Genomic DNA, 11,718 nt, shown 5'->3' on the forward strand with positions numbered 1-11,718 from the left:
TCGGAATTTTACTGTGAGAAGCTTCGGTTAACTTGCTCCCTTGAAAGAGAAGCGGGGGAGGGAAATAAAAACTGTCTTCTTCCTTTAGCCTCTGAAATGCATCATCAAGCATCCCAATGGGAGCCAAGAAACAATCATGCTGAACCACACCTTCAACGAGTCGCAGATAGAGTGGTTTCAAGCTGGCAGTGCCCTGAACAGAATGAAGGAGCTGCAGCAGAAATCAAGCTAAGTGCGCACAATGCCCCCAGTGCACTGGACTCGATTCAGCTTTGGCATTTTCATGAAAGTGCAATTCCATGCCTACTGTTGGAATAAATGTCTGATCAAATGTAACCATAGCTTCCTTTTTGTTATGGCACTTCCTCTTCACTGACACTATGAAAAGGGAGTGTGGCTAGGCTTACTTTTGTCTTTTAAACTTCCCAGCTCCCTTTTTCTATTTTGGCTCAATTTTGGTTGTCCCACAGTTATTTATATTTGGAAATAACCAGCTAAGGTGGGTTTGTCTGCTCAGTTGGTTGTTTTCTTGCCCATTTGTTTTACTGATGGCTAAAGAAATAAAATTAAAATAAAGAATGTGACCATCTCTTCTGCCTCCCTCGTGCTGTATATTCACAGTTCTCCTCTTCAGCCCCTGCTTCCCCTCTCACTGTTGCTGGGAGGGTGGGAAAGAAATTCTTGGAGATACAAGATGGTACCTGCCCAGTTATTATTCTGGAAATCACTGCTGTGCACAAAAACACATGGTTAAAAAAAGAGCCCTCACAGCTGTCTTGCACTGTTTATCCCTTGATATTAACCTGCTGCAGGCCACACTCATGACTGTTGCTGCCTTCCCAACTACATTCATGTCCAGGACAAGTGACGCTACTGCAGCAATGACAAACCTGCAAGGAGCAAGTGACTTATACGCTTTCCTGGTGTTGTGCAGTAAACTAGTTTCCTCAAGCACAGCTTGCCTTCTCCACAACAGGAGCCTGCTGTTGAGGAGCATCTCATTAGATCAGCACGTAAAGCCCTCTGGCTACCGCCTTGCTACGCTCCTGGGAGCTCCAACCCCGTGAAATGAGAGCTGAGCACAACAGCTCCTTGGAGGTACCTGGGCTGTTTCCTGTCCCTAGACACAATCTGTGTGGAAGCCTCGCTGTTTGGTGAGGCTCTAACTGGCTTCTCCCAAACTTCCACCTCTACAAACAGCTGGGGGGGTTGTAGCTGTTTGTTTCCACCATGTCTAGCTTGATTGCATGTCTGAGCGCTACCGCTCTATAGCCGGCACTCAGTAAGCTTATTGTTTGCGCAGATGGACCTCAGTTACTATGTGAATCTAAAGAATTCTAGGCTCCCTTTTAATTAGGGCAATGCACCAGGAGTAACAGTTCAGAATTAAGGGGTTCTAACAGCGCTGCGGGGAGGGTGCTGGTGACTCAGGCTTTGTTTTCTCAGTTGGAGGTTAAGCAGACCCGCTATCCCAGGGAATTATAGTCCCTTCCTGCCAAACGTGGCTGGCTTTGTAATTATGTGCAACATCACTCGCTTGGCAACGGGCCCTGCATAGATTTTACTCCCTGTTTTGTTCCCCCCTTTCCTTTCACTGCTGTCAGGGAGGGTGATGGCAATTGTTTGTTATTGGCTGTTAGAGCAGAGCAAAGTGTTGGTCTCAACACTGTCTGCCTTGAAAGCCAAGTAGCTCAAACTGCAGGAGGCAACTTTTTTCCTTCCTGCTAGGCAGGAAGCTAGTAGTTTCCCCACAAATTGTACAGGAAGGCAGGCTGTGTGGTTCTTACTATTTATTCCATTTCTGGTCTTAAATACTTGTTAGTGGGGGTGTATTAACTTGCTCAAAGCAGCCTTGGTCCATTTCAGTTCATAATTATGTATTTTCAGTCAAATTCCTGCAAAGTTTAGCTCATTCTACATAAATACAGCCCACCCAATAAAGTATTTCCATCCAGCGTAATAAGCAGCCTGTAGCCTTCCACAGCAGTCATCTTCACAGAGCCTAAGCCACTTTTTGGTAAACCACTGTCATACCAGTTCTCTTTGGCTGACTTCATCCATGGGTTAGGTTCCCATTCTTAGAATATTTACCATCACCTCCCCAGCCCTCCCAGCAGCAGCGTTTTCCAGGTCTGCAGAGTACCACACCTCTATTAACTCCAGTCTTTTGCTGTTTCTTCTCAGTTTCCTATCAAAAGAACGGCAGGTTTCTACCCCTCTTGAGATCAAGCTCTCGGCCCAAGGGAGTGATCCGTCTTGACAGGCATTCTCTCCTGCTTTCACTCACTGAAGTCAACTCCCTTCTTTATTCAGGCAAGTAAAGACCTCCCCAGTTTTCCCTCCAAGGCAGGAGACCAAAGCTCCAGCTGAGTTTGTTGCTGCTGCGCTCAAGGCTTTTTTGTGCCTGTAAATTCACTTCTACAGATCAGTGAAGACATTTCTTGAAAGCGACTGTCTGGATCTGGCAGGTTGGAAGCTGAAGGGGAAACAGAGAATGGCAGGTCTAATTTCTCATTCAGCTTCAGAGGAGCAGTGAGCACCAGCAGGATCCCATAATCCCCCAAATATCCACCGGAAAGACTTTTTGCGGAGCAGGCTCTGACTGCAGCTAACTGTTTGTCCACCACGACAGGAGGCCCAGGCCTGGCTCACTGATCGATCCCTGTTTGCAGAGAGAAGAGAGTGCGCAATTATAAACTGCACAGAGAACACAGGAGTATATGCATAAAAATGTAAAATCTCTCCCCCCTGAGGTATTCACTTTTTTTTGCCCCACCATCAGAGCTTGCCCAGCAGTTGCCCAGACTCCTTTAAACCTTATCAACACTACACCAAACCTTCAACACTTGAAAAATCCAGCACTTGCTCATTCCACCTCTCCACTGTCCCAACACACTCCAGCTGTGAGAAAACACAGCTTTCATTGGTTTAGATCCGCCTGTCTCTTGCACTGTACTCAGGTGGGTCTTAACGCCAAACCACCGCATGGGAAAGGTTGTTTAGCTGCTGTGTAAACCTTCATGTGGCTCTCCTGGCTCCTTGCTCCTTGTGTGCTCGCTCCTGCCCGCAGATCTTGCATCTGCAGTCTGCTTTAAATCAGCCTCCCAGGGGCAACTCCACCAACAACCACAATGTGTTCCAATGAAAACCCACAGCAAACACAGGGCCACCACAAGAACAATCTTGTTTCTCCCCTTTTCCACGCCTTTCATTTTATGACTCAGTCTGCTTCATGGTTGGCTTAAAGCAATCAGTTCCTTGTGAAAGGGATGCTTTTTTAGACATAGAATAAACCACAACGTTCACAAGGCACTATGAATTGTGCACATAGTTACCACAAGAGTGTAGGGTGCCTCCTTCTTCTGGACTTCTTCTGTGGCATTTGAAGTGGAGGCCTCTGCAGAGCTCGGGCCTGTCGGTGACGTATCAACAAACGTTTCGTCCACAACTCGAAAGCGGATCTCCTCCCCAATGTCCATGTAAAGGTCATGGGCCCCTTCTTCTGTCTCATATTCCCACACCCACACCTGTTCTGCTTCATCGCTGGCCACACCAAGGGTTAAGGAGGGAAACAATCACTATTCTGCCTGACAGATCCCTTTCTGACAGTTTTGGGAATAGACTCAATTCAAAGCATTTTCACAACTATTTCTCAAACCGCAATGTGCTGTCCCAGCTCATCATCTGCACAGACCAGGACCCCTGCCTTGTTTCCAATTTTCCTGCTTTTAGGTGTATGCTGCCAGGCAGAGTTGCGGTTACCCCCACCCCCCAAAAGAACAACAAAAAAAAACCCCAAGCCAAACAAAACCCCTCAAACCCAAGACGACCTCGCCTACCACAAATAAGTATTTTAGACACACCGTGTACCTAGACATTACATGATGTGGAAAAAACGGCATTTTGTCTTCAGCAGCAGCCAAGACTAGAGGCAGGGATTACAATGTGGTTGTTCGGGGGACACTGCCATTCATTTCTATCAGCGAGCACAATGATCCTGCAAAACCTAATAAGCGTGAGGCCTGTCTAGCTGCGATAACAGTCTGCGGGACTTGCCCGACACAACAGCTTAGCTTCTGCCACTGAGCACCTTCATTGTTGCAGCAGTGAATGCCTGTTGGGCCAGCACTGCACAATCTTTTGAAATGAAGTAGTAAAGTTATCAAAGGTGATCAAAGGATACAACTTAGCTGGCTGCTGCAGGGATTCTGGTGGGATGACAATATCGTCAAAGAATCCAATAGAAACTGTGGAGAAAATAATTTGATTAAGACTGAAACGCTTCTTCGCAAATTATGTACCACAGACATTCCTAAAATGCATTTCTAGATTCTTTCTTCCTCTTTCAGGAAGAGCATCTGAGATCACGCAGGAATTATTCTTTGAGCCACAATGCTCAATTTCAGTTGGCAGCAAAGCAACCACCCAGCTGAAAGGACATACAGGAACAGAGGGCACAGTCTTCATGCCCGCTGGGAAAGGAAAAGGCTGTTTGGAGCAGGATTGGAAATGAAAGTGTTCCAAGAAATGAGTCAGATGCTATAGAGGTCTGTGACAGAAAAGAGCTTAGAAATCACAGAAATAACATGTTAAATAAAGACCAATATAACGTTAGAACAGCCCCCACCTCCACCTTGAGATTTCATGTTGGATTTTATCAGAGCGTGGACATGCCCAAATTCAGCAACAAACACACCCAAGATAATCTTATTGTCCTAACTTAACAACTGAGCAGAGGAGCTCGCTTGTATGGAATACTTCTAACAAGAAAGGAAAGCAACTCATCAATTATGTATTCCATGAATCTGACAGCACTTTGTGCTCGCAAAGGCATTTCCCTGCCATGTTTTCAGGTACAGGAAACGATCGAGAATTTGCACAGAACTATAGGGAAGATGTATCAGACCAACATGAGCTGATACAACCACTTTAAAAAAAACAAGTTCTGTTAACTGAAGTGAGAAAACTAATCCAGTCCAGCCTCCAGACGGGCTTGCCTGTTCTTGGGCACGCACATGAATGACAAAAGGAAAGGGGAGTGCAGACAAAACCACGAGGGCAGGGGAAGCCACTGTCAGGCTCCAACTACCAACCACCCTCAGATCAGAGCAGCGCTAGAGGCCAGCAACAGTCTTTACCCAGCCCGCAGATGCAAAATACAACTTGAAATCACAGTATCTCAACAGACCCACGAGCTCTGCAGCTTGTGTGTCCCTAACATCGGAGGTTGCAATTTACCGTGAACGCCATCCTGACTGCAGCTTTTAATCTGTCCAATCAGAATCTCATCCAGGAAGGGATGGAAGACCACGTAGCGGAAATGCACTTAAAAGAAAACAGATCATTAATGTTATGTCCATGTTAGTGAACTATACTCCTTCCACAGGGTGGCAGCCATTAAAACAAAATCCCATATCCTCTCTGCCCTCTAAAATGCTAACCCAGTTTCTTTTACAATTTCCTTACAGGCACTGATTACACAGAAAAATGGGAATAAGAGTTCTGATTCCTAACTGCTTTGTATGAATTATGACAGCTGTTGATCATGAGCCTCTTGCTCTCTGCTCTTCAAGCTTTTAAGAGTTCAAGTTCACAGAATAAAACTATAGATGAAGAACATGGAGCAGAACATCTGCTTTAGTTGGTGTGAGCACTCCCGCACAATGCTTCCAGGAGGCCAAGAATATCAGCTGAAATTATACTTTCTTGTAATATTTCTGTTCCTTCTATCTTTGTCAGCAATGCTGTATTCCCTTTAAATTAAATATATGATATCAAATATTATCAGAGTGAATAAGATTCTCTGATATAACTGCTTTTTTTTCATCCAGGTTAAATAAAATGTTTCTAACATAATTTATAAATTATAAAAAAGGTACACTAAGACAAGCTTAGCCAAAGAATGCTTATGAGCAATTTAACATCGCTTTAGCTACCCGTGCTCCTCTTTTGCATAAAATCATGCAATATAGTAAAAAAAGAGTTACTACCAGGATTTATTAAAATGCTACCCCAGATTCTGAAAACAGGAGACTTTTTTCCAAGCTCAAGCTCAGACAGAATATAGTCTCTTGTTTCAGTTCAAGGAACAATTCAAAGAATGGAGATTAAAGCAAGCAAGAAAGCCTGCCGTCCTCCTTCAGTATTAGAGAAGCTTTTATTTGCAGGGAGTGAGTTCTGTTGGAGTTAAAATTTAGGCAAGGGGAGACACATACAGTCAGTCCAGTTCCCTTCTAACTGGAAACATTTCACTTGCTCAAGCTATGCTTCCGCATTAAAAATGGAAGTTAGGAAAAAATTAATCTCTTGCCAGTTCAAATAAACTTATTTTAACCTAAAAAAAAAAATGAAATCTGCTTTTATGTATTTACTTCCAATTTTTACTCAGACAGATTTGCCAAAAGTCAAAGTAAAGAAATTAGTCATTTCTTTTCTTTAAAAAAAAGTCACTAGAAATGTATGCTGAACCAGATCTGTCTAAGTTTCAAACAAAAACATAGCAAAACTTCGAGCTAGGAAAACAGCATCAAATGCTGTGCAAATGTTATATTTAGAAACATGTTTCAACACTATAGCTAGGGAAAATAAGCTTCAAAAAGAAAAAATACTAGACAAACACAGGACAATTAATACAACTTATTTTCTATGTGCAGGTTTCTAATAATTTAAAATTAAATTAACCCCTTCCTTATTCCACACATATGGCTCTAACCACAGAACAGAGAGGGACTGCTAGAGAAGGCAAACAGGACTGGCTATTTAAAGCTGTATTTCTACCCAAAAAATGCAAAGGAAAGAGACGTTTACCATGTTCCTTTTGCCCTCCTAACAGGAACAAAATTGAGGCTATGAACTTCAGTAAGTTCCTTTAAGCTTACTTTCCCTAACAATTGAACTCAGTTTACATTTCCAGATCACTAACGTTCTGCAAAATTACACAACTGAGAACGAGAATATACCTTTGGTATGTGATGCACCATCTCCAGGGAATATGTATGAATCTTCCAGCTTTGTGATATCATACAGACAGATGCAGAGGCCGACATTGTACACAACCTGCCCAAAGAAAAAAATAATTAAAAAGCAGTAAATCAAGCAACCCACCAGGTTAAATCAAGCAAACCATCCAATGTATCCACTGTGCGCACCTTTTCAAAAGAAGATCAACAGAGGGGCAGCAGGATGGGAGGGAGGCTATTTTGGTACACTCGTTCAACAGCCCCAGCCTTAACCACACTGCACGGCAGGGGAACCCCTAACTCATTCAAGTGTTATGGGAGGATGTGTTTTCATTGGCACTGGAAAGAGCACCGCTACAAACAGAAACCCTGGGGGTAACTGTCAGAGGTGAGAGAACTTGACCTGCCAAGACAGAAAACAGTTTCCCACAGACATCATTCACGAGCCCCACAGCTTGTCCAAAGGCTAAACATACTTTTTGCCAGTGTTATACTTTCAGAAGCACCTAGGCTTGCCTTTATCTTACATTATATTAGCCCTGGGCAGGGACGAGAACTCTTGGTTTCTCTGCCACTTCTGAGACAGCTTCACAGCCTACAAAATTTGAGGCACCTACTAGTCATCAGTGGACGAGGGAAAAGTTTTGCTTTTTATAACCTGTCTGTATCATCTGCTCGATCACTTCACGTTGCTCTTTTGAGCTCTGTTCACAAGCTGCATTTTGAGTTTTGCACCTGCCTCCCGCTGAAAGACGTATGCTAATCGCAGTCCCAGAGGCCACACAGGGAAACTGTGACCTCCTGGTCCATGACATAACACTTTTTTTATATTCTGCACCGAAGACCAACTTCTTACTGCTACACTGTATTTCAAGTACTAAGCACAGACCAAGTCTGCTATTAAGATCTTAATTTCTCTTCCAGTATTACTGTTCTACATTTATTTAGATGGTCTTTTAAAAAATTCCCCCACTGGATGGATTAGCTTGCATCCATTTTTCAGACTGTGTTTCAGGTTGCTACTCTACACACAAACGAGCAGCCACTCCCGCTTCCCTTCCATGCTTCTCTGCTCCATCTGGCATCTCAGTATCCTCCCATTACAGCATTAGCCATTAGAAAAAAGTCCCCTTTCATATGATACATGGCTGTCTGTTTATAGTCTCTTATATTTCAGTCTCTGGGGATGGCCTTCGCATCTGAACTATTCTGATACCTCACCCACACATCTCATTAGGAACAAATAAAAGGTAGAACTGCTCAGGGATATGATATGATGCCTGCATCAGCCTATACACGACCCATGCTTTACCTTATTGGCCAATTTCTTGTTTAGCTCCTCCGCAATGGATTCATTCAGCTTCCTTTCAAACTGCCAGGGAGGAATTCTTACTGTGTCAGTCATCTCTACCAGGACAAACATGGTGGCGGGGAGCGCCTCTGAGGAGAGAAGACACCGGGCGCCTCAGGAACCGGGAGCACTGCGAGGGCAACCAACACCCCCCAAGCAACCGATGCGGGGCGGGCCTGGGGAACCACCTCAACCTCTTGTACGGAGCTTAGTGGGGCAGTTACCCCCAAAAGGAGGGTTTGTGGGGGGTGACGGCGGCCGCGCAACGGCCTTTGGAGGGGGGGTGGGGGTGGGAAGGCGGCCACGCAACCGCTGTTGGGGGTGAGCGGCCAGGCAGCCGCCGTGGTAAGGAGCAGGGGGAGCGCACCAACAGCCGCGCCGGCCGGTAGCTCGGAGGAACGCGGCGGGCAGGCCGGGAGCGGCTGAACCGGCCCGACACAGCGGAGCCGCAGCCACCACCGCTCCCTCACCCACCTGCCACACGCCGTGCCCCGCCGCGCCCCGCCGCGCCCTACCCCGGCCGCCACGGCACTTCCGGCGCCTCAGCCAATCACCCTCGAGGGGGCGGGCCCACGCCCTGATTGACGCGGGGCGGAGCGCTCACTGGACGGGGGAGCGGAGCCTCGTCCCGCCCCGCGGCGGCCATTTTGTCCCTCCTCAGTGCGGGGCGGGGCCCCGGCTCGTTACCTGCCGTTACTGCCCGTTACCTGCCGTTACTGCCCGTTACCTGCCGTTACCGGTGCGGGGCCGAGACCGGGCCCGTGAGGGGGGTGGTTTTTGTCGATAAAAACGTGTAAAGGCCCTCAGCAGCCGGGCACCCTGCGCAGGGCTGCTTTCTGAGTACCAGCTCTCCCCCCCCCCTTTCCTGGCTGGTGTATTCTGGTGTTGCTGCTATTGATTAACCAGAAACAATCCATAATTGCAGCTAGTGCCCTTTTATTTATCGTTTTTGTAAGCTTCAGTCTCAACAGGACAGCAGAGATCAAAGTTTATGTCTCTCTGAGAGCTGATACTTCAGCTGTTTGCCTGTCTATACAGCAAAACCGTCCTTGTGCCTGGAAGGTATTCTTAATGGTGGTGACTGCCCAATACTTAGGTCAAGGTTATTATCAGGTACAAATTATCATCATCTAGAGCTGGAATAATTTATCCTGAGTGCTAATTAAAAAAAAAAATAAATCCCCATGGCATGATTTTGTAGGCCTTGGTGCATTCTGCAGCGAGGTAAGCAGCATGAGGGACGGTGGAAAGCAGGGGTGTGTGCTAATGTCTGAAACTTATTGGGGGAAATGAAGGGAGGTTGTTTGAAGTGTGTTTAAAAAAAGATGCGCCAGGAAAACCAAACATCTCTGCCTGACAGTCAAAACTGCACTGTCAGCATAATGGCTTTGATGCAAAGGCTAAGTATGTCATCCCCCACGCTCCCCAGCAGCATGTAGTGGGACAGTAACGAGTGGTTTAGATAAGAAACCATTAAATGTTGAGTAGTCTTGGAGCGGGAAGGGGAAAATGAGGTTGCAAATACTGTGGCTATCTATCTCGTTAACGAGGTACCTGTCTTGGCCAGGAAGTTTCTGATCTCTTTGCAATTACTCCTGTTTCACCAGGATCTGTTGGGTGATTGGTTGGTGTTTTTTTAAGTAAACATGGCTGGTCTGCATATGTTTGGTGTGTTTGTATTAAATGGGGTGCCCAGGAACAAGTTTTCCCCTGTCACCTGAGAAGAGCAGCGTTTTTCTTGGAGCGGCATCTACCGTCTCAGCAAGAACCTCTGCTGCCAGCGCAGCAGACACCGCTCTATCAGAACACCTCAACCCAAATCCCCAGTGTTTCTTGCTCTTCTCGTCCTACTTCAGGGAGCCTTACAAAGGCTCTTTTCTCCTGCACTACAGTCAGGGCTGCGCTAATCTCGGCACAGCACAGTTTTGCTGGCACACGTGCCGTATCCCTTGCTGTTCTGTCCTGGCCTCATGCAGGTCTGGCAGTGCGAGGTTTGACCTTTAGCTGGAGTGCAGGTTTTGCAGGTATCTCTAGCTACTTTTCCAGAAGAGAGAATAGTTCCTGACCCTGTCCCTCCTCTGACAGCAGGGGAAGAAATAGCCTTGGTATCACATGAGGAGGCAGAAATTAGACACTGTTGATATTGGCGAGGTGATCGCTCTGGATGGTTTTGTATAAAAGAACTGTAAGGTTAAATAGGGACAGGAGTTCAGGCGAATTGTAGGCTGAATACCTTGGACAACATTGGAGATGGAGAGAAGTGAATTTGGACAGAGTTGTATCATGGAATCATAGAATGGTTTGGGTTAGAAGGGACCTTAAAGATCATCTAGTTCCAACCACCCTGCCATGGGAAGGGACGCCTCCCACTAGACCAAGTTACTCAAAGCCCCATCCAGCCTGGCCTTGAACACTTCCAGGGATGGGGCAGCCACACAACTTCTCTGGGCAACCTGTGGCAGTGCCTCACCACCCTCACAGTAAAGAATTTCTTCCTAATATCTAATCTAAATCTCCCCTCTTTCAGTTTTAAACCGTTATCCCTTGTCCTGTCACTACACTCCCTGATAAAGGGTCCCTCCCCGTCTTTCCTGTAGACTCCATTTAAGTACTGGAAGGCTGCTGTAAGGTCTCCCCAGAGCCTTCTCTTCTCCAGGCTGAACAACCCCAACTCAGCCTGTATCACACTTTCATTTCTAGCCCATCCTTGAGCTAACGTTTTTCATGTTTCCAATAGCCATGCCCCATCAGGGGCTGCTGAATGCCCGATATGAAGCAGATGCATCTCCCTTCAGCCTGATCCACAGGCCCCAAAAACCAGCTGTGTGGACAGCAGGGCTGCGAGGCCTCGCTCGGTACCGGCTTGCATCTTACGGTTGGGTCTTTGGTGTCTCATAAAGTGTAGGCACCAAGCAAGCTCTTCTGGGGTGGGGACGTACAGAATATATCTCTGTTGGCTCTATGATCGCCAACAAGGCCTGAACGCTGCAGGCTGTTCCTCAGTAAGGACAAGATCTCTCTTCTATATGCAGCTACGTATTTTGGTGAAACTTGCAGGTTCTTTGATACTACCCTGGGGAAACTGACTTAAAATGAGCTGAGAGAAAGCTGGCAATCGCGCAGTCAGAGGAGCTTCATCACCTTAAGATACCGGGCTACAAACACCATGAGGGCTGAGCCTGACTGGCAATTTTTCAGCCTCCACCAGTAACATCACAGGCTGTGGGAAATGATTTCCAGTCTCACCCTCTGCAGGTAACACCCCCCCGCCCCCGATCCCAAGCTGGCGTGTGCCTGGGCCTTTGTGTACATGACGGATGTTGCTCTGTGACCACCTCAGTTTTCTCCCTGGAGGAATTCCGTGTTTCATAAGCACCATCTCCAACGTAAAAATATAAACCAAAGCCA

The 11,718-nt window shown here is 46.5% G+C and overlaps 2 protein-coding genes across 3 annotated transcripts in view; one reads left to right on the top strand and one right to left on the bottom strand.

Annotated features, from left to right (window-relative positions):
- ACO2 (aconitase 2) overlaps positions 1–589 on the top strand; it is a 21,108-nt gene extending 20,519 nt beyond the window's left edge. The window contains exon 18 of the mRNA XM_054194869.1: positions 89–589. Within this exon, the coding sequence (XP_054050844.1) occupies positions 89–232 (144 nt within the window). The 3' untranslated portion in view covers positions 233–589. The remainder of the gene's footprint in view (positions 1–88) is intronic.
- Positions 590–1,763: 1,174 nt separating this feature from the next.
- Positions 1,764–8,837, bottom strand: POLR3H (RNA polymerase III subunit H). 2 transcript variants are annotated; one of them, XM_054194914.1, is made up of 7 exons: positions 8,785–8,837; positions 8,272–8,399; positions 6,960–7,056; positions 5,239–5,325; positions 4,184–4,247; positions 3,336–3,543; positions 1,764–2,662 (listed from the first exon to the last, which is right to left on the bottom strand). In XM_054194914.1, the coding sequence occupies exons 2-7, from the start codon at positions 8,380–8,382 to the stop codon at positions 2,609–2,611; spliced, it is 621 nt and encodes a 206-aa protein (XP_054050889.1). In that variant the 5' UTR covers positions 8,383–8,399; positions 8,785–8,837; the 3' UTR covers positions 1,764–2,608. The 2 variants fall into 2 exon arrangements, with proteins under 2 accessions (XP_054050889.1, XP_054050897.1); XM_054194922.1 differs by lacking the exon at positions 8,785–8,837 and adding an exon at positions 8,678–8,784.
- Positions 8,838–11,718: the final 2,881 nt, after the last annotated feature.

This window comes from Rissa tridactyla, chromosome 1 (genome assembly GCF_028500815.1).
Source record: "Rissa tridactyla isolate bRisTri1 chromosome 1, bRisTri1.patW.cur.20221130, whole genome shotgun sequence".
In the NCBI taxonomy this organism is placed as follows: domain Eukaryota; kingdom Metazoa; phylum Chordata; class Aves; order Charadriiformes; family Laridae; genus Rissa; species Rissa tridactyla.

What these genes read in the sequence shown, in the direction of transcription:
- POLR3H (XM_054194914.1), bottom strand. Translation starts at nt 8,382, where the DNA reads ATGTTTGTCCTGGTAGAGATGACTGACACAGTAAGAATTCCTCCCTGG. An exon ending in TGGTGCATCACATACCAAAG is followed by an intron (nt 5,326 to 6,959) that starts GTATATTCTCGT and finishes TTTTCTTTTAAG; the next exon opens with TGCATTTCCGCTACGTGGTC. An exon ending in CAGTCAGGATGGCGTTCACG is followed by an intron (nt 4,248 to 5,238) that starts GTAAATTGCAAC and finishes TTTTCTCCACAG; the next exon opens with TTTCTATTGGATTCTTTGAC.